This window comes from Ursus maritimus, unplaced genomic scaffold (assembly GCF_017311325.1).
Source record: "Ursus maritimus isolate PB19 unplaced genomic scaffold, ASM1731132v1 scaffold_5, whole genome shotgun sequence".
Classification (NCBI taxonomy): Eukaryota; Metazoa; Chordata; class Mammalia; order Carnivora; family Ursidae; genus Ursus; species Ursus maritimus.
In genome coordinates this window covers 27,736,054-27,758,474 of record NW_024426663.1, presented here as the reverse complement: position 1 = coordinate 27,758,474, position 22,421 = coordinate 27,736,054, and the positions used below count along the sequence as shown (strand labels likewise).

Genomic DNA, 22,421 nt, shown 5'->3' with positions numbered 1-22,421 from the left:
AGCATAATTGGGAAGGCTGAGAACAGCAAGGACATCAAAGAGTGTGCGAATTTCCAGACGGGCTCGCAACCTTTATATCCTTTAGGAAATAAAGAAAAAAATAATAATCCTTAGGATGTAGTAATTTTTAGGACTAACCTTACAGACGCAAAATTGTGACTGTATAATCTGATGGCATCTATTCGGCTTTGAGAACAGAGGCATGGAATTTCTAATATTAACCAGTTACACCAAAGAATCCTAAGAATAAATAGATTTTAGACATATCTTTCTGGACTTCAAAATAGTTTAACTCTTTTTTGGCTACAGTGCCTCACAAAACCCACCACCACCACCACCACCACCAGCAGCAGCAACAACCTCCTTTTAAGCAATTGTTTTTAGCTTTTATTCTGTGTGTTAATAATCTCTTGACTTACGTAGAAATGTTTTCCTCCGGATAGGTTGCTTTCTGCAATGGAGAGCACCGCTTCTCTAGAGAAAATGCCTGCTGCCTTTTCCCTTTTTGAACATTATGATGACAGCTCCACAAGAAGTGACCAGATGTTAAAACAAGTGGCTGGTAGGAATTTTAATATATTAATTACCTTGATGAAATTTGGCAGTGTTTCCTTGTTTGTTTTGCAAAGTTTTTCAATTAAAGTATAGTTGTCAATGTTGTATTAGTTTCAGGCATACAACATAATGATTAAAAAATTCTGTACAGAGGGGCACCTGGGTGGCTCAGTCGTTAAGCGTCTGCCTTTGGCTCAGGGTGTGATCCCGGTGTTCTGGGATTGAGTCCCACATCAGGCTCCTCTGCTGGAAGCCTGCTTCTTCCTCTCCCACTCCCCCTGCTTGTGTTCCCTCTCTCACTGCCAGTCTCTCTCTCTGTCAAATAAATAAATAAAATCTTTAAAAACAAAAGCAAAAACAAAAAATTCTGTACAGTAAGCTATACTTACCAGGGTGAGTGTAGTTACCATCCGTCACCATGCAACGTTATTACAATGTTATTGACTCTATTCCCTATGCTGTACTTCTCATCTCTGTGGCTTATTGATTTTATAACTCCAAGTGTGTGCCTCTTAATCTGCTTCACCTATTTCACCCATCCCTCAAGTCCCCTCCCCTCTGGCAACCACCAATTTGTTCTCTGAATTTATGATTCTGTTTCTGTTTTTTGTTTGCTTGTTCTTTTGTGTTTTTTAGATTCCACACATAAATGAAATCATACGGCATTTGTCTTTTTCTGACTTATTTCACTTAGCATAATACCTCCTAGGTCCGTCCATGTTGTTGCAAATGGAAATATTTCGTTCTTTTTTATGGCTGAGCACCCAGTGGTGGAATTCCTGGATTGTATGGTATTTCTGTTTTAAAATTTTTTGAGGAACCTCCATACTGTTTTCCACAGTGGCTGCACCCACTTACATTCCCACCAACAGTGCACGCCAATATCTACAATCTCCACATTCTTGCCCATATTTTTTTTTCTTTTTGTTACTAGCCATTCTGACAGGTGTAAGGTGATATCTCATTCGGGTTTCAATTTGAATTTTCCTGTCGATGAGTGATGTTGAACATCTTTTCATGTGTCTGTTGGCCATCTGTATGTCTTCTTTGGAAAAACTATTCATGTCCTCTGCTCATTTTTTAATTTGAATGGTTTGTGTTTTTCGGTGTTGAATTGTGTCAGTTCTTTATATGTTTTGAGTATTAGCCCCTTAGATACATCATTTGCAAATATCTTCTCCCATTCCATAGATTGCCTTTCTCTTTGGTTGCTTGTTTCCTTCACTGGACAAAGGCTTTTTATTTTGGTATAACCCCAATAGTTTATTTTTGCTTTTGTTTCCCTTGTAAAGTTTTTGTGTGTAAGGAGATAGAACTGGAAAAAAACCCTCTTGGTTGTAAAAATTTAAAGCTAGATTCTGAATCCAAGCATAAGACCAGCATACCATTTCAGTTATAATCTGCATTTCCATTTGAAGCTCTGTGAGTGTCCTGGGATATTGAGGAGATAGGAGGAAGTAGCCATGGAACCAAAGGGTCTCATCTTTTTTTGTTTTTTCTCTTTGTAAAATAGGAGTTCTCTCTCTGTCTTCTAGAGATTATTTGCTTCACACCAGCAGTCAGATATAGAAAGAAAAATAAATCAAATATTTTCATATGTGTTGAACAGATTTTTTCCATATGAGTGGTTTTTGCCTCTTCAACTGAGTTTTTTACCCCCCATTTCTCATACTAAACAGATTAGCTTAGAGAACTAACAGCTCAGCATCGTGCTCTGTGGCCAGGAGCCTCCTACTCAACTGTCAGAAGCATCCTGCCGGCTCTTCAAAATATTTTTTAATGTGCTATTTTAACAAACAAGACAATGAAACTTATTTAGATTCTCAAAGCTGCTGCGTTTCAGTGAAGTTATCAAGTTTCACTTATTGTAAAAGTACTCTGATATCTTCCTTAAAGTCTTTCCAAGCCACCTTAAAGACAGCGGCTGTTTTTACATTCACAATTAATTTTCATTCCTGTAGGAAGAATTGTAGTTTAGTAAAAGGCTTTTTGTGGGTCTTTTAAAAAGACCCCCCAAACCCACCAACCTTATAGACAGTGAAAATTCAGTCATTTATTGTAAGAGACTTTCTCTATAAATGTGTCAAAACCAAAGGGTGTTTTTCATAATGTCCTTAAGAGGCATTTAAATAGAGAGGTGATTGGAAACTAAGAAATTCTGGTTAACAGAGCAGGTTGTCTGCTTTTAAGGGATTCATTATATGCTGTTGTTCATTTAGAAGGCTATTCTTTTGAATATCTGACAGGCAAAATGAGAGGACATTTTATATATTTAAGAGGCCACAGGGTTGAATTGTCACAAAGTGTTAATGATTCATTCAGAAATAGGGCTCCTGGGACTCCCGGGGGTTCCGAGCCGCTTATAGGAGGCCGATTTCTGGGAGGCACACGCCGCCCGTGGTATGGCCGCTTCATGCCTCAAGCCGGGGGGCGTTGACTTGCTGCCATTTAGTTTTTGTTCATTTTTGACCAGTGTCACCACTCAGATATAAAATCCTCATAGAGTACCTGAAAAGTTAATCCAATCATTCCCTAAACTAATCAGAAAGTCTAAGGAAAGGCTGTTGACTTTTCTACTGAGGCGGGGAACAGCCCCGAGCATCTGTTCCACACTCACGCGACGCCGAGCCCTGGGGAGACTGCAGCATACCCTTTGCGCCAATCTCACAACAAGCCTAGGAGATAGGTTTTGTTATTATTCCCATTTGACAGGTGAGGAAACGGAGCAGAAAAATGTGGCCTACGTTTCCCTAGATGCACAGCGAGCTACTTGTGCGGTGGGGGTGCGGTGGGGTGGGGAGCACGTCGTCTTCAGGGTCTCTGCCCTCGAACCGCTGCTCCAGCACAGAGGGGCTAGTGCATGTCGGTGAAAGGAGGGATAACCAGAGATTAGTAACATCTAAGGCTTCCTTGACTTTGGCTCCTATGGACTTGTTTTTTTGTTTTTGTTTTTGTTTTTTTTTTTGAAATTGTGGTAAAATACACATATAATTTACTGTCTTAACCACTTTGAGGTGTACAGTTCAGTGGTATTAAGTGGATTCACAGTTTCGTACAGTCATCACCAGCAGCCATCTCCCAAATCCTTTTCATCTTGCAAAACCGAAACTCTGTACCTATTGAACAAGTTCTCCCGGTTGCCCCAGCTCCCCAGCCTCTGGCAACCACTCTTCCACTTCCTGTCTCTATGAATTTAACTACTCTCTGTCCCTTGTATAAGTGGAGTCATAACGGTATTTGTCTTTTTGTGTCTGATTCATTTCACTTAGCGTCATGTCCTCAAGGTTCGTCCATGTTGTGGCATGTGTCACAATGTCCTTCCTTTTCTTTTCTTTTCTTTTTCCCTCCCTTTTCAAGGCTGAATAATATCTTACTTTATGTCTCTACTGCATTTTGTTTATCTGTTCACCCATTGACGTCTACTTGGGTTGCTTCCACATTTTGGTTATTGCGAATAATGCTGCTCTCCTGGGAACAGCTAAATGGAGTGGGAATCTATCTGGCCGCACAGGTTCTGAAGTCCAAGTTGATCTGCTGCTTAACTGAGTGTGACAGCTCTTTATGGGCACACTCCATCAGGAAGAGGGAATCCGTGGTGTATTTTCTCTGCTCAATTCCTTAGCCTCCCATAAAGAAGCCTTCAAATCCCATTTTGTATTTTTTGGGCATTATTTCTATGCAAGTTTATTCCTATAGAAGTGTAAACAGGTATGAAATCTGACTCCCTGATATCCTGCCACAGAGGAACTGTAAATCTAGCCATTATCATTGGATTGCATCTATAGAATATTCTTACTCTCTTTTTTTAATTTTAGAATACTTTGAAAAGTAAAAATGTTTCCTGTTTTTGAAAAGATGTAATAATCTGGGGGAAGGAGCACATGAGGTACAAGATCATGCCTAGCACACATGCTTTGCTTAATTCCCTACAACCACCTCTTTCTTAAAATTTGGTGATTTGGGGGAGAGTAAATATCACTTTTTAAGTTTGTTAAGCTACCTGGGAGAGAGAGAGATTTTTGAAAACATGTTGCCATTTTAAAAAGCAGATATAGCTCAATGTAAAACTCATAGGAAAAAAGAAAGGGAGATTTTCATGTTCATGCCTCAAGGAGTTCTGCTCTGTTAAAAGATGGTTGACAATAGTTGAAGTATTCTGCCTGGCTCTTCAGTAAACCTGGGCAGCATGAAAATTCATTGAACTACATTTATCTGAATGGAATCCTTTAGAAAGTGACACTGATTTCCTGCTGGGAAGACAAACAGGAAAGTCAAGGCAGTGTGAGGGGCTCTGAAGCATTATCATTCATTGGGGGTGTGTTCTGACAGGCAGGCTTCTGAGGTTATCAAGCAGCCTGCTCAGCATGTCTTACCTCTGTAGTCCCTCTGTGATTTACCAGATCATGGATCCCAGTTCAACTCCCATCTTCACGGGCTACCTCCTTCTTGCCTCCATTTCCCGTGCTCCCGCCAAGGACAATTTGCCTTTTGAAACTTTAGCACTGGTATGTGTCAGGCAATCTGCTAAGCACTTAATGTACATATGCTGCTTACAACAAACCTGGGAGGAAATGGTATTATTATTATTATCGTTCTCCCATTTCAAAGATGGGGAAACCTGGGCTAAGCTGACACGGCTATTAAGTGGGGGATCTGGCATTTAACCTCAGACTGGTTTCTCTGCTTTGAAGCCCATAAACTTGACCACTCTCTTATCCAGCTTCTCCCTTTTCGTAACTCTGTATTTCCTCAGCTCTTTATCTCTTTATCGAATCTTTTCCATTTGCCTCTTTTTGTTCCATTCTTTAGACCCATTTATTATTTTTTCTTTCTTTCTTTCTTTTTTTGACCTAATCTTTGTTTTCTTTTCCTTTGGTGTTGACTTCTCATAAACTAATCTCATAAAATTTGGCCCATGGTATTTCAGTAAGCTTATCTCTTAGGAAATGTTGACTGGAAAAAATAACCACAAAAACAAATTTAAACGCACGACATCTTCTCAACCATAGGAATAACCTTTTCCTCTAATTTGTAAAATATGTTCAATGCATTTGTATCTCTAAAATATTGGACGAGAGTTGCATAGGAGCTTGATTTATGGCATTGTACATACCATTAATGTTCAATATGCATAATGTAAACTTTAAAAATCTCTATGAAAACACTTGAGGATATTGTCTGAATTCAAAATTCAGAAAAATAGAGTTATATTAGATATCTAAGCCTTACCTTTGCACCAGGTAATAGTGTACTTTTTCTCCTATGTAATTTTTATATTTTGTTTAATTTAAAAAAAAATTGGTGGTGTAGTCACGTTAGAAAGAGAAAATGGGATAGTAATTTCAGAAAGTGTATTTTGATATTTTATTCATACCAGTCTTTTTTCAGCTTTGATGATGTAGCAAGTGGATCTGAAAGGGTTTTATTTGTCTCTGTTCTGAATATAGACTCTATTTATGTAGAAGGATACAACAGTGGTTATGTAGCAAAGCAACTCAAGTTTTCATTTTGAAGGAAAACCAAATCATATGATGCATCATCTAACCTGCATAAGTTTATTACTCGAACATAGGACTACAGAAGAGCATTATCAAGTGATCACATTTTGGGGTCTATTTGTATTTCTCTGTGTATATAAGCATGCATATACAAAGGCATAAAAAACATTTTGGAGGAATACATACTCAAATGTCACAGTGGTCGCCTGCAGCGAATATGCTTGGGTGGGTGTGGTTGAGAACAAGGGAACCCTTCCACTTTTACTCCATGTATTTCTGTGCTGTTTGAAGTTTTTTCAACAAGCATAAATGACTTTTGCGAAGAAAGAGAATCAATGAGTAAAAAGAGGATTAGTGCTAATAAATCTTGCTTTTATTCCAGTTCCCCAGCCTCCTAGATTAGAACCTCAGGAACCAAATTCGGCCACCAGCACGACAATTGCCGTTTATTGGAGCAGGAACAAGGAAGATGTCATTGACTCATTCCAGGTTTACTGCATGGAGGAGCCACAAGATGACCAAGAAGTAAACGGTAGGATTGCGAACACAAACACAGTTGCGTGTGTACGTTTCTGCATCTTAATGTGAAGTATTTGAAGATATCCGCATTATGACTCATTCCACAAAGCATTTATAGCCACATATAAAAACAACAAACCAACAACCGTATAAGCAAACATAGCACATATAAGCAAAAATTGGAAATCAGAATTAAGGAAAAGAAAATGCATAAACATCATAATGGGCAACACAAATATTGTAATTGAGATTCAAATTTGGCTTTGACCTCTCAGGATTACAGGAACAACTAAGAGATTCTCATTTTCAGAAAGGAGGTAACACACCAGCACTTCAGGGAGAACAAGTCTCAATCAGCACTTGAGTCTAAAAGAAAGTATAGCATGTACCGATTTGCAGAGGAGAAATGAGCTGTATACAGGACGGTTTCCTCCATAATACTTTTAACGCAAATGCAGTATTGGATGTCATGGTTGGCGGTTTCTCAGATCCACCTTGATAAAAGCTGCAAACAAACCATAAAGGTTAATTCAGGGTTCACAATTCTCAAGGCATGGGCCTCAGTATGTGTAGTCTCCTTGTGTCTCCAATTAATATGCAGATAGAAATGAAAGTGATTAGGAGGGTGAGTGTATGACACATATTTAGTCGAGCCTCTGTAAATATCTCTCTGTTCAGTAAGATTTCTAATAAGACCTAGAAGCCAAACACTTTGAGTTTGTACTTCCTGATGAATCAGAGCTGACGTGCTGGCATTTTATATTGTTGTTGAAGACAGACCCACATATTTTGGAAACCAGATGAGCATGTGACAGAATGGACATGCCATTACAAAACCCAGGAGCCCAATTTGTCATGAGGAACAAATTATATTTCACTGTTACCAAGATTTAAGTCTTTTGAGATGTCATATGATACTTATTTAAATTAGGAAAAAGTTAAAAAAAGGCAACCATAGGCATAGTGTAAAGTTGGCTGAGTTTGTCTATTAAGGACTGCATATTTTACTGGTGATATGACCGTATATCTGTCACAACACAACAAGCTAAGTGTTATAATCCCCATGTGCAAATAAGAAAACTGATGGCTTACTTAACTGAGGTTAAGTAATTTGCCCAAGGCCACACAACTTATACATGGCAGGGGTAGGATTCAAGCACACATCTTTGAGACTCCAAACCTTATGTTTTGGTTTGCTTGTTTCTGTGTTTGTTTTATTATAGCACACTTCTTCTTCCTTGATATCTAGTTGTAGATATCATGGAAATTCGTGGCACTCCAAGACTCCTCTTAACACCAATTTATTGCCTGGAGTGGTTTTTTTCAAGTGCTTCAGCAGCTCCCCACCCGTAGCCCCCAAACACTTAAGTGTCCTGTGTCTCACACATTCAATGCCTTGAAATCTGCTGATGCCAGTTAGCTAATCCAGTGATCTATATCGTGATACTGCGCTGCGTGTGGGGTCTCCCCCAACATACACTATGTGCATTGTTGAAAGAAGTGCTGGGGCAGCAGGACTCAGCTGAAGAGCATGGTTCCATTGAAGACTGCAGCCACAGTTCCTACAATGTGGGGAAATGGTTTTCAGTGTATAAGTCCTAATGAGATTCTTTAAACCAAACTTTCCACCCAGAAAGTATAGCTCATTGGGCTGGAAAGATGCAATTAAAGAAACTGAGTTGAAGAGCTCCTAAATTTCCTTTAAAAGAAAACGATCTGGGCTTTTTAACTGGAGGAGTTTGAAGACATGACTTTCAAGAGAAATAAGGGAGGAGAACTAAAGTGACCATGGGCTAATGTAAAAAAGAAAATAATTCTTTGTAAAGGAGAAAACATTTCAGTAAGAATAATCAGATTGGCCCAAAGGGGCACATGTTCATAATGGTATCGAGTAAGAATGCCACTAAAATGTTGAAAGTAAAATAATGTAAGAAATCGTAGGAAGTGTCTTGATTGAACAAGTTACTTTTTGGAATAGTTTATGACTTATCAAAGTTATTTAAGTATTTCTATAAATTGTGGAACTCTCTAGTTGAAAGGATTCTGGAATTCATGAGAAGGAACCAGAATTTGAAACTTTGAAAATCATACTGAGTACTAAAAATGTTTACTAATTTGGAAAGGTGCTTTATAACATCATAAATTTAGAAAAAATGGGGTTGTCCATATTTTATTACATACTCTCCTGAAATATTGGCATTGCTTCTTAAGAATTTTTTGAGAATGTACTGCAGAGATTTAAGCTAACATAAACTATGCCATTTTAGTGTTTTCTATTGAAATAAGTTATTTCAATGGTAGCAGATGAAGTTCAGAATGTTACTAATACACTATTATTTTCTGATATGTGTTCACAAGTTAATAATTCATCACTCTAAATATCTCTTTTTACCATGCCGTTGCTTTCTTATGTATTCTAAAGTGAGAACTATCTCAAAATGATATCTGTAAGTTTATCAATTTGAATTTTCCACTGAAAATAGTAGAGCAATTCTTCCAATAGTTATAATTTTCACTTAACTTTGGAAGACACCCTAGAGTTTATAATTGTGTTTTATGCTAGACTTGGTAGAAGAATACAGACTGACAGTGAAAGAAAGCTACTGCATTTTTGAAGATCTGGATCCTGACCGATGCTATCAAGTGTGGGTAATGGCTGTGAACTTCACTGGATGTAGCCTGCCCAGCGAAAGGGCAATTTTTAGAACAGGTAAAGAGAACTTAAGGGGGTGTTGGGAGGCAATATTCAATTCTTTGCAGACTACTAAGATCAACTAATAAGCATTTATTAAGCACCTATTGTATGCTGGGTGTTGTACGTGCTGAGTATACAGTGATGACTAAAATTGGGTTCCTGTTCTCAAGAAGCTTGCAGTCAAGTGTGAGAGAGAAAAAACAGTAGATCATAAAAAAATTGTGGTAAGGGCCATGATCTAGTTATTTGCAAGTTATTATGAGAACACTCCACAGAGATACACGTGAGGGTCTGGGGCAGGGGCAGGATCTGGAATGGCTTCTTAGAATTGATGCCTGAATGGAATCCTTTAAAGGATCAGTTAAAGGAGTGTATTCCATGTGAAGAAAACATATGAGCAGAGACATCAAGGTAAGAAACAGTATCGATGTGCAGGGTATTACAAGATATTTGGTATTACTTCTTTGACTTAAAAACAAGGAGAGGAATGACATGAGGTAAGAAAGGCTAGTGTTTGGGGGCCATGTTTGCCAAGGTAAGAAGCTTGGTCTTCATCATATGGGTGCTAGGAGCCCTGAAAGAGTTTTCAGGAATGATATTCAACCGCATTCAGGAATGCGATGGAGCCTTTTCACAGGGGGCTGAAGTAGGTGTGGCATAAACCAAGATTGCATTGCCTTGAAAATCATTGTAACTACCTCAGAGGAAGAAATGACTCACTCCCACCATTTTATCCTTTCTTCTTGCCTTCTAAAACAAGTATTTATTGAGTACTTACTGAAGGCAAGATCATGGCTAACTTTAGTGTGAAGGGAGGTGGACAAGAATCTTCCTTTTTATTTGCTTGTATATGTATAAAGAAACTGGTGGGATTTACAGGAAGCTAATATTAGAGGCTCTCTGGGGATGGGTGAAAACTGCAATTTGGAAGGTAGAGATGGGAGGGAGACTTTTCATTATATAAATTTTTATATCTTTTGGGCTTTCAACCAAGAATGTATTTTTTAATCAAAAATTAAAATAAAATCATGTCCAAGCACTCTTTCTAGGGTACCAGGGAAGCAGAGCTGATGTTGATTGTTCCATAACTGATTTGGTTCTTTCTTGCAGCACCCTCCACCCCTGTAATCCGAGCCGAAGACTGTACAGTGTGTTGGAACATGGCCACCATCCGATGGCGGCCTGCTAACCCAGAGGCCACTGAGACCTATACTCTGGAGTACTGCAGACAGCATTCTCCAGAGGGTGAAGGCCTCAGGTAAGGATCCTCTCCTTAGGAGACCTCACCTCTCCATGGGGAGAGCCCAGGGTGCCTGGAACTCAGCTGAAGGTCCTAACCTAACTCTGAGCTTCTGCTCACAGGGGGAGAAGAGCTTCCTAAAATCTTGCTGAGCTAATTAAGCTGTTGACTTAATTTGCAACTCCATCACTATTCACCAATGAACTCCAAGTTTGTAATAAAACACATGCTACAATGCAGAATAATGACTCCCTTGTAAGAAAAATGTATGCAAATTTTAATAAGCTAGAACATTCTTTGAGGTATATTTAACTTGAGTCGTTAGACAGGATTTATGCATATTTCATGCACTTTTTAGTAGTTATATCAGAATAGATACACCTAACTCAGGAGACTAATAGTAAGCTTGTATATAATGTAAATCTGTGTCTCCTTGATGAATTGGTATTATAAAAGAGCTAATTATGTATATGTTATTACAGAGACATACCTGCCTCTCTAAGAGCATGAAGGATCTAAAGAGATTTTTCCAGGAAAAAAAGAAATGGGAAGCTCTCTCTCTAAACGTAGAAAGCTTTAAATTTATCAGTAAAGGGCTGTGCATCCTGGGGGCATTTGGTAAATGTTAATTTATTTACTGAGATGGTGATTTCTTTTTCTTTTTTTTTTTTTTTTTTAATGATTTTTTATTATATTATGTTAGTCACCATACAGTACATCCCCGGTTTCCGATGTAAGGCTCGATGATTCATTAGTTGCGTATAACACCCAGTGCACCATGCAATACGTGCCCTCTTTACTACCCATCACCGGTCTATCCCATTCCCCCGCCCCCCTCCCCTCTGAAGTCCTCAGTTTGTTTCTCATAGTCCATAGTCTCTCATGTTTCATTCCCCCTTCTGATTACCCCCCCTTTCTTTATCCCTTTCTTCCCCTACTGATCATCCTAGTTCTTATGTTCCATAGATGAGAGAAATCATATGATAGTTGTCTTTCTCTGCTTGACTTATTTCACTTAGCATTATCTCCTCCAGTGCTGTCCATGTTGTAGCAAATGTTGAGAACTCGTTCTTTCTGATAGCTGAGTAATATTCCATCGTATATATGGACCACAACTTCTTAATCCAGTCATCTGTTGAAGGGCATGAGATGGTGATTTCTTAGCCTCTAATCCATGGCAATAGGGCAACTTCACATTCCATGATGCATATTCAGATCATTATTATTAATGCTCATATTTTAATAGAGACATTTTTCGTTTTTTTTGAAAATGAAGTTTATTGAGATAAACTATTTTGGTAGAATATAAAACTTAGAAATAATGGTGTGAAATTAGACAGCTTTTTAATAAAGTATATTATTTAAGCTCCTGATTATCTACATGATTAATCAACAACTATTTAGTTAGTTATGTGAGGTTTCATATGACTGAGCAATAATTATAGTTTCTTTCAAATATGTGAAGACAGGCTTCATAAAATAATGATCAAAGAATGAATTAATGTCGAGAGTATGGGTGGGCTGTAGGCATTTCAGCAGAAGTGAGAACATAGTAAATGTACAAAAACAACATCTCTGTTAATGTGTCAAATGCAGGCTTCAGTAATTAGCAAACAGAGAGGTAAAACCTGACCAAGATGGGATGGGAGAAGAAGAGAGAGAAGGAGGAGGAAAGGAGGGAGAGAGGGAGATAGAGACAGACGAGATCATAACAGACTTTTATTGAGAATTTACTATGTGCCAGTCACCTCAATGCTTTTATGCACATTGCCTTATTTAATTCCCATAGGAACTCTGAGAGAAAACAGACACTTTGAGAGGGTACTCAGCTGGCGAGTAACAATCAAGATTCAAGCCCCATTTTGTCAGATTTCAAAGTCCAAGCTGCTAATTCCTGTTTAACGTCACTTAGGGGAGTCCTGGGCCTTCTCCACAAAAACCCTTGGTGTCATGAGAACCCTGTATCAGTAGTGCCGGAGTCCCTGGGAATCTCTCCCACTGTTCTCCACCAGCAGTGAGGAAAACCCAGTTTTTTCTGAGGCAAAATCAGACCGTTAAGGAGTGCTCTGAAATGACTCATCCTTGTTATGGTATCAGTTCCCAGCTGGCATTTGCATAAATAATATCAGCACAGTTGGATCCTTAAATCAGCAGAGATCGAGAAACCCTGAGACCCAGTAGCCATCTCACTAAGGGAACTGTGATGTCATCTCATGAATGTGGGTATAGGAAGAAGGAAAGGGGGGGGATGGATGGTCAAATGTCATTCATTGAGGGTCTTCAACATGCCAAGAACTGGGCTAAATCTCATTCAGCCCTCTCAACAATCCTACGACTGAGATTCAAGGAGGTTAAATAATTTGGCCAAGGTATTAAATGATGGAATGAGAATTTGGAGTCAGGATTCAAACTCAGATGTGTCTTATTCTGTCCATTAGTTCTAAACCTTGAGTTAGTACACGGACTGAGTTAGCATACCTCAACAGCCTGACAGCACAGAATTATTATGTGTCCACAGTTTCTTTTGTCACATGAAAATCATAGATTAAAGAGAGAATGAAGTACCATTATTCAAAACTTCTTTGATCAGTGTTTTTCCTTTCCCTGATCACCTTGGGGCCCTCAAAATAAAACAAAACAAAAAAACAAACAAAATGTTCATTTAGTATCAGCAATGATAATGCATTCCAAACAAATCCTTCTATTAAAGCCAAAGAAACCAATGACGGTTCCATTTGTAAGAAAAAAAATGGCCACCCACTACTTTCATTAAGACAAAAGTTGAGCTAATTAAAACATAAGACTTGTCATTAGTTTAGTCTATTTGAGACTTTGCCAGTGGGTTCATTTTAATTTTTCTTATTAAAGGAGAACATCTGAGAAGCTGGATAAGCATAAGTTCCTAGCAGTTATAGAACAATACAAGGATCCTTTGTTATTGAATGGAAATAGTCCAGCAATTTAAAGTGAAGGGAAATTCCACATGCAGAGTCTCGATAGTTTGGAGCTGTGTTGGAGATGGAGCTGTTTTCCAGTTAGGTGCTAAAAGACTCCTCAGTGCCAGGAGGTGGAATGGATGTCCAATCCACAACCCAGGGATGGCTCTCCAGCCTCTGGAACCCTGCTGCGTCTGACCAAAAAATTAATTTCTTGAATCAAGCACAAATTTGTTGATCACAAGTCACTACCCTCTTCATTTGCTAAGTCTATCGCTGATGTACTTACTCCATCCCTCATCAATACAAGGAGCCTCAATGTCTTATAGCCCAGCTTAGCGTCAAGGGACTGGAATCATTCATCCCTAATCTCAGAGGCCCAGAGCTGCAAAACTCAGTTGTATCTCTGTTGGTTCTCCAATTTAAGAGTTCCAGAAGGAAGGAAAATTCTGCTTTTTGGGAGTGGCCATGTGCTTTAGTCTTTCGACTATCTGGTTCTTCAAGCCAACTTGAAAGCATTCCTACAGGGTTGGATGGTTCAGAACTCTAAAAAACATTATTAACTATTTAACTATCACTTATATTGCTCTATCTCTAAAAGAACAACTGTACACAGCTAGTCAGATAGTAGAATTGATAAACAAAGAAACTTAAAACTTTATCACCTCTAGTCAACAAATGCAAACAATCCCTACTGTTCCATTCTATTAGAACCACATTCTTCACTTTGGTTTTTTGCACAGCCATGCATAGTTAGAGTTATTTTGTGTTTTGGAAAGAACAGCAAGCCAAGAGTTGTCTGATCCCACTCACTTGTTGGCTCCATGAAGGGATCATTATGAAAATTTGCAGCCTCAGTGTCTGGGACAGTATCTGGCATAGTGTAGCTACTCAATAAATATGTGTTACCTGAATGGGTTAATATCAATTAGCACTGAACACATAGTACTGATACCAGTAAGAACAGTTAGGCTGGATGTAAGCGTAATCTCTTATTCAAAATGGGAACAAAATAACCTGTGCTGACAAAATAGGGAAGAATGGTGAATGAGTTAATTTTAGTGCTTGGATGCTAGGGTAGGAGATAGGAACAGCCTAGTCTGTGGGCTGGAAACTCGTTAATGGATCACTCATAGAGAACAGCACTGATAATCTTGTTTCGCCACTGGTTGCATAACCCTTTCATTGATTCTGGGTTCTATCCAAAAACCCTATGCTAAGCCAGACCCAAAACCTGATCCAGAGGTCAGTGCTGGGGAGTGAGGGGTGATCAAAGATTACTTCTTTTTGATGTGACTAGGTTGGCTGGGTGAGGATGGGGACCTTAATCTATGTAGATATTCAATAAAGGTCTGTTTAATGAATGAATGAATGAATGAGGGGGTGAATGAGGGGAGTAGCCAAACTCCTTTTGGCTTTGCCACCCTTAAGTTGTCTAACTGGCTGGAATTTCTGGTCTAACTGGTAGAGGAGAGGTAAGGACTAAATGAGTTCTCATCTCTTTCTCACTCCCAATCCCTGAAAAGACAGCCTTAAAGGCTCTGGTCTGGAGTAGGAAGAGAAGTTGAAGGAAATTAAGGGAATGGAGAAAAGGATGAGTAATAGGAACACACATACACACACTCAGGGTATTGATTACCCTTTAGACTGGGGAATCTAATTTTGGTTGCCAGAACAGAAACACATTCATCTTCAGACCTGCATTCTTTCTCCCAGTATGATGGCCTCTAAATATTCTGATTTAAGTTCAAAGATGCTGGCTGAACTCTTATGGTGAGTGTTTGAATGGAATGAGCCTACTGAGCTCCCAAGTTCCATGACGTGGTATCTGAAATAACCAAGCAATTGCCTCCATTCCATAATCCTCAGAGAAAACACATTTGCATATTTTTGTGTGTGGGCACCATGGCTGGGTCCCAGCAGTCGGCCCCTGTTGGGATTGGGGGTGGGCGGGAGTGACAATCCCCGGCTTGTGTGTGGGGGCTGAGGGAGCTCCTACTCACCCTTTCCTGTTTTTCTTTGAATGCTCTCCTCAGGTTGGGTGGGCTCAAAACACTTTCAAAAATTTTCCACCGCTCGGCTGTTTCCTCAGCTGTTCTGTCTCTCCTGTGTGGAGAGAAGTCAGCAGAACTGTGGGTGGAGGAGGGAAAACTGAGAGAAATATAGTACAGGGATTAGCTGTGTGGGCTGTGCAGAGAGAAGCTGTGTACTGAATGACAAATCTGTGAGACTCAATACACCACAAAAGTAGTTGGTAGTGAACTTCCTGCTCCCCTCTGACTGAGGCGGTAGGGGTGCGGAGACCTTCTTGGGTCCCCTTCCCCAGAAGCATCCCCAGGGTGGGCTGGGCTCTGGGTGCTGGGCCTGTAAGCTCACATTCTTCCTGCTTCCAGCTTTCAGGGCCACACATGGTGGGTGGGGAACAGAAATGTCTATCACAGTTGGGTTTTCCAGCTGGGGACACCTGCTGCTCTGTCTGTATAATAAGGACAAATAAGGGCGAGTTTTCTAATGATCTTAGTACCTGAGCAGGAAATGAAGAATCCCAGTATTTCTTTATTTAAAAAAAAAAAACAAACTTTGTACTAAGTTTTCAGATGGAAAACTGATGACCAATGGTCAACGGCAAATGATTTGACCTTCACAACCTGTGGATAGAGGAGGCCGTTATTCCTGCCCCATGCTTGCTTCTCGGGGTGACAGGAGGATCGCTGACATGAATGGGCCACAACTCATGAGTATTTAAGAGCTAACAGCCAATCTTTTTATGGTATTGTTTTCCTGACCCAGGTGATATCCCTCAGAAGCGAGCCCTTGGGAGAGTGAGCTGTGGGATCATTTCCACACTGCACCGCCCCCCCTCCCTGCCCGGTATTCTTGACATTCGGCTTTTCCTAAATGAAATCTTTCTTCCCAAATGAATCTGATTTAACTGTGATCATTTACAATCCTATACACCTCCTGGTTGTATAGTAAAACTTCATCAATGAAAACCCAGGCTATTCCTTCACTTCTAACTTATGTTCTGTCAATTTCCAAAAGTATTCAAGTTGTTCACATTAAAAGACCCAGACATAATAGAACCACTAGAAACAATCCTATAAGAACCAGAGCCAGATCATGCAGGGCTGAGGAGATTGTATCAGAAAGTACAGGTTAAGAACAGTAGCTCAATGGAACAGAAAATTTAAATTGAACTTCCTGGTATCCAAGGTGAAAATAGGAGAGAGGGGGAGACAGCAAGAGGGAGAAAGAAAGATTACATAACTCATCTTTTTATAAAAAGGAAGCATAACATTTCACTAGGAGACAATTATATTTCTTGACATTCAGCTCTAAGATGAATTTTTCATGTAGATCTTTATATAAGGGCTATTAAACAAGATAATAGTGATTGTCTTTAAGAGCTGTTTTACAAAAGATGCAAAAACATTCCTGATGTAATCATTTTTAAACTGGATCTGAAATCATAATGTTAAATCACCATTCTGGGCAGGCAGTTCTATGGGGACCTCAAGTAATTGTTCACATATGGGACCTTGGAGTGGTAAAGGAGAGTTTCGAGAATCCAGAGTAATGGATGTTACTAGCCTCCTGGGATTCTCTGCCTGAAATAGAAATGGTATCATTCAGGATCTGGTGGGGAACCACAGGGAAAACAAAAATCCAGGATCATTCTGCTGGAATCTTTTGGCTCACTTGGATCTTGTGAGAGATCTAATTACAGGAAAGCCTAAGTCCCATGGTTGGCAGGGTTCGCTCTTGTGTTTCTACGCTATTATGAACTAACAGTGATGTTTAGTTAACACCAAATCTCGTAATATCCTCATTTATCAGAGAAAAAAATAGTCCTGTTAAAAATTTTTTATTTACCAAGTTTTAAGAACAAAAATCAGTATGTAAAGAATCTTTTTCTTCTTAATCCTGATTTAACCAAAATGTTTCATCTTAAAACAAAAAGTTCCATGTTTACAAGGAGTTAAGGTTTTTTCAAAATGGCTTCCAACAGCAACAATTAGTTCTTGCATTTAGTGTTGCTTACATTCTCGTGGATTTTTCTTCGTTTTCCTATTCCTCCCCCTTTCCACCTCTCCTCACCCCACTCTATCTTACAAGTATGTTCCCCAACCTAACTGATCATAAAAATCAACTGGCCTGTTTGTAAAAGCTCAGATTCCCAAGCCCCCTTAAGAGGTTCTGATTCAGAAGGTCTAATGTGTCCATGCAGGTTTGGGAAACGCTACTTTACTGGCCCAGCAGTGTACTCTGTTCATAGTTCACACTAAATGGTGTTGACTGACTGTCTGAATGTGGGTGCGGCCAACAGGAATGCTAGCAAGAACCCACTGTGTTTTTAACAAACAATTCCTATTTAGCCATCTGGTGTGCACTGCAGTGACAGCACCATCCGTAGGCTGCTTCCAGGAGTAATGGCACTGGATTCCTCCATATTGTTTATACACACACCGCCCTCCCTCCTCTGGGAAGAAAACATGCTTAAATCTAGGTGTTAGACATGGCAGTGCAGAGGTAGTCACTCCTCAGGGTTACCAGCCCCTCAGATGACCTGAAGCACATGTGCGTTTCTTGCTTCCATCCCACACAAATTGTCGAATTATCGAATTCCTAGGGACGCTACTTTACAAAATTCAAATAAATGTGTGTTCTGCAAACTCCTGAGCTTGTAATACAGCTCTAAAAGTAAATTATTTAATTGATTTTGGGTAATAAGTACATATGGTACAAACTCAAAGATATAAAAGGGATACAGTGGAAGTTAAGTCTCCTTTCTATTTATCTGTCACCTACTCAGTTTTTCGCCTTGGAGGCAATTACTCTTACCTGATTCATATTTATCCGTCCAGGTAGTCTGTGCATATACAAACATCTATAATTTTTTTTTCAACAAATGGTATCATCCTGTAGATATTTCTATCACCTTGCTTTTCTTGTTTAAAAATAGTTCTTGGTGAGTATCCTATACCAATGCATATAGAAGTGCCTCAATTTTAAAAACAATTCCATTATATTCTGTTTTAAGAATATAATTTGATTTATTTGACCAATTGAAAGGTACTTAAGCTGTTTCCAATTTCTTGCTATCACAAACAATGTTTCAGAAAAAACCCTTTGTGTCATTTCACATGTGTACCAGGATATATGCAAGAAAAAGTCCTGGAAATAGAATGGATGAAGGTATGTACGTTTTGGATTTTGATAGATATTACCAAACCGTTTCCATAGAGGCTGTAGTTGTTACATACAGGCCAGCAGCATACGAGAGTGCTTCCTTGCCTACACAGACTACGATAAAACTTTTGATCTGTGATACTTGATAGGTAGAAGATGGAATCTTATTATAATTTCAGCGTGCATTACTCTTATTAGGTTGAACATCATTTCATATGTTTTAGAACCATGTACTTCCTTTTCTGTGACTGCTCATTTCCTGTACCCATTTTTTTTCCTGTTGGACTGTAGGGTTTTTTTTTTTTTATTGATTTGTAGAAGCTCTTTGTTTTTTAAAGAACATTAGCCCTCATCTACAACATGAGTTGCAAATTTGTTTTGAAAATTTTTTGCCATGCATATTGTTTTATTGATGTGTAGTTGACATACAATATTATATTAGTTCAGGTATATATCATAGTGATTCAACATTTATATACCTTATGAAGTGATCACAGTAAATCTACCTGTCATCTGTTAGCATACAAAGTTATTACATACTATTAGCTACATTCCCTATATTGTACTTTGTATCCTCATGTCTCATTTATAACTAGTAGTTTATATCTTTTCATCCCCTTCCCCAATCTCATCCATTCCCCCACCACCCGCAACCTGGCAATCATCAGATTGTTCTCTGTGTTTGAGTCTGTTTCTGTTTTGCTTTGTTTGCTTTTTTTTTTTTTTTTGAAATCGTATGGTGTTTGTCTTTCTCTGTTTGGCTTATTTCACTTAACAGTATACCATCTAGCTCTATCCATGTTGTAACAAATGGCAAGATCTCATTCCTTTTTATGGCTGAGTACTATTCTAGTGTGAGATATATCTGTAGCTAGGTCTGGATCTGTATAGAGATATATCTTACATCTTCTGTAATCCACTGATGGACACTTAGGTTGTTGCTATATTTTGGCTATTATAAATAATGCTGCAGTGAACATGGGGGTACAGATATCTTTTCAAGTTAGTGTTTTTGTTTTTCTTTGGATAAATACCCAGAAATGAAATTGCTGGATTGTATGGTTGCTCTGTTTTTAATTTTTTGAGGAAACACCATACTGTTTTCCACAGTGGCTACACCAATTTTGCATTCCCATCAATAGGGTAAGGGTTCCCCTTTCTCCACATCCTCACCAATGCTTGTTATTTCTTATCTTTTTGATACTAGCTATTCTGACAGGTGTGAGTAATAGCTCACTATGGTTTTGATTGGCATCTTCCTGCTGATGCGTGATGCTGCATGTGCCATGGACATTTTTAAATGTTAATTTAGTTGAATTTATCAATCTCTTTTTAAAATAGCTTTAATTTTTGTCTCATATTTAAAAATCCTCATTCTCTTATGTTTTTTGTGGTATCCAATGATTTCATTCTTAAAAACTAGATCTTTTATCATCTGAAATTTATGTCAGTAGAAAGTGTGAAATTAGTAATCCAACTTTATTTTTTTAGTATGGCTATCCAGCTGTCCCACTAAGAAAACCCATCACTTTCCCTTCTGATTTGAAATACTTCCATTATTATACACTCAAGAGCTTGTGTTTGGCTCTATTCCTGACCTTTAGTATGTATAATCTGTTTTATTGATCCATCTATTTATGCCCCAGTGCCATGTAGTTTTCATTATCATAGCTTTATAATTTAGAATTCTTGGTAGGTTAGGTTACCCCTGCATGACTTTCTTTCTTTCTTTTTTTTTTTTTTAAGATCTTATTTATTTATTTGAGAGAGAGAGTGAGAGAGCACACAAGCACAGAGGGGCAGAGGGAGAGGGAGAAACGATCTGAAGTAGACTTTGCACTGAGCGCAGAGCCTGAGGCAGGGTTCCAAGACCAGGAGACTGTGACCTGAGCCGAGACCAAGAGTCGGATGCTTAACTGAGCCACCCAGGCACCCCTATCACTTTTTTTTTTTTAAACCTCGTGTCTCTAACTCCAACTTATGGGAATGCTTTTAGTTATTTTCCCATTAAGCATTAGGTCCTAATGGTTTATTACTTCATAAAGACCCTTTTCAATTCCCATGTGAAATGAATCTTGCCCCACTGTGCATGGTTAGTTGTGTCAAACTTTTCAGTTGTGCCTTGCAAAAACTAAAGAATGAAAGGTCTCAAGCTACAAAGGCCTTCATAATATTGGGCAGACATTGCCTCCTGGTGGCTTCCACTCGTTAGCCTTCTGAAATAACAGAAGAGGGGAATGGTCTCATGAGTTCAGATTTCTGAGGGGACAGTGGGTCTCCTTGAAATAGTTTCTCTCTGCTTTACAACACTGGAGTTTAACAAATGTCCTTTGTCCTACCAATGGAGAGACAAGCAGGTTGAGAGTCTTTCAGAGGCCTGTTGGGCACAGAACACTGGGATTGTACTCTTACTGGTATGCTTATGCTCCACTGGCAATCAGTTACTTGCTGATGAGTCAGGGTTTCTAGATGCTTCCTTGCCCTTGTGTTCCTGGAAACTGCACATATAGAGCTGTCCCCTTCCACTGCATTGTGGCACTTGTAGGGAGAATTCCACACCTATGACCCAAAGTGACTCCATTTGAGTTACATGTCACATTCTTACTGTCTTTTGAATTTTACTCTTGGCTCAACCCTTCTAACATAGATCAGTCACATTACTGACAAGGCTAATATCCCTTCTTACCTAAGCACCAACAACTTGCTGGTGGTTCCATCTGTGGTGTCATCACTTACCTCATTTGGATATTCTTTGACTCTTAGTCCTACTGCAAACTATGCTTTGAATATGGTATGTGGATTCGGTTGCAGTTGTGACATTTTTGTTTTTGAAATTAAAAAAATTATAATCTGTGGGGGCGCCTGGGTGGCTCAGTCAGTTAAGCACCTGCCTTTGGCTGAGGTCATGATCTCGGAGTTCTGGGATCAAGCCCCTCATTGGGCTCCCTGCTCAGTGGAGAGACTGCTTCTCCCTCTGCCCCTCCGCCAGCTCATGCTTGCTCACTCTCTCTCTCTCTCTCTCTCTCAAATAAATAAATAAAATCTTACAAAAAATTATAATCTGTGGAAGAGTGCCACTCTTCAGATTCAAATTCCAAAATTTTTAAAGTTTTCATTTGGCTGAAAAGCAGGGAGAGCTAGTATGAGGGCTTTTATGATATTCAAGTGAGGTCAGACAGTGGAAAGACATGGAAATAAATCATTTGTATGAGAGGTTTTTTGCTTTGCTCCTGGTGCTGTAGCATAAGATGGCAACTTGCCAGCAGTAAAACTCTAGTACATTTCATGTTATCTTCGTTCTCATGCTTGGTACTTTTATTTCACAGATTCAGTGATGCATTGTGCGTTCTGTCAAGTCAGCACGACCTGTTCACGTACCGAAAGCAGGATCTGATCCCATATTTTGACTTCAATACCATGTAAACCTTTAGTCTTTGAATGAGTGTAAGACATAGGATGCAGTTGACTATATATATGGAATTCTGTCCTTGACAAACTTCATGAAACTGATAAGCAAACACTTAACCCAAATCAGTATTTTCAGTATTTATCAACCTCGTCATGACAAAATGAAGCCAGCATGTTATATCCCTTCTCTGGAGCTGAAATTTCCTCACCTAGTCTTGCCACCCACCTCGCCCCGCCAGGCTTCAGTGTAATAGGGCCTGGGCACGTGAAAAGTGATTGATAGACATTTGTTTAATGGGTGAAGGAAGTAAATTCAGTTCAGGCGCAAGTATGCTTACAGAGACAATAATTTTACGGCTTGTTATAATGAATGTACATTT

General features: G+C 39.1%; 1 protein-coding gene across 1 annotated transcript in view; it reads left to right on the top strand.

Moving 5' to 3' along the window:
* Positions 1-22,421, top strand: part of CMYA5 (cardiomyopathy associated 5) — an 88,190-nt gene that overhangs the window by 54,810 nt on the left and 10,959 nt on the right. The window contains exons 7-10 of the mRNA XM_040622142.1: positions 444-562; positions 6,436-6,585; positions 9,136-9,282; positions 10,378-10,525. Of these exons, the coding sequence (XP_040478076.1) occupies positions 444-562; positions 6,436-6,585; positions 9,136-9,282; positions 10,378-10,525 (564 nt within the window). The remainder of the gene's footprint in view (positions 1-443; positions 563-6,435; positions 6,586-9,135; positions 9,283-10,377; positions 10,526-22,421) is intronic.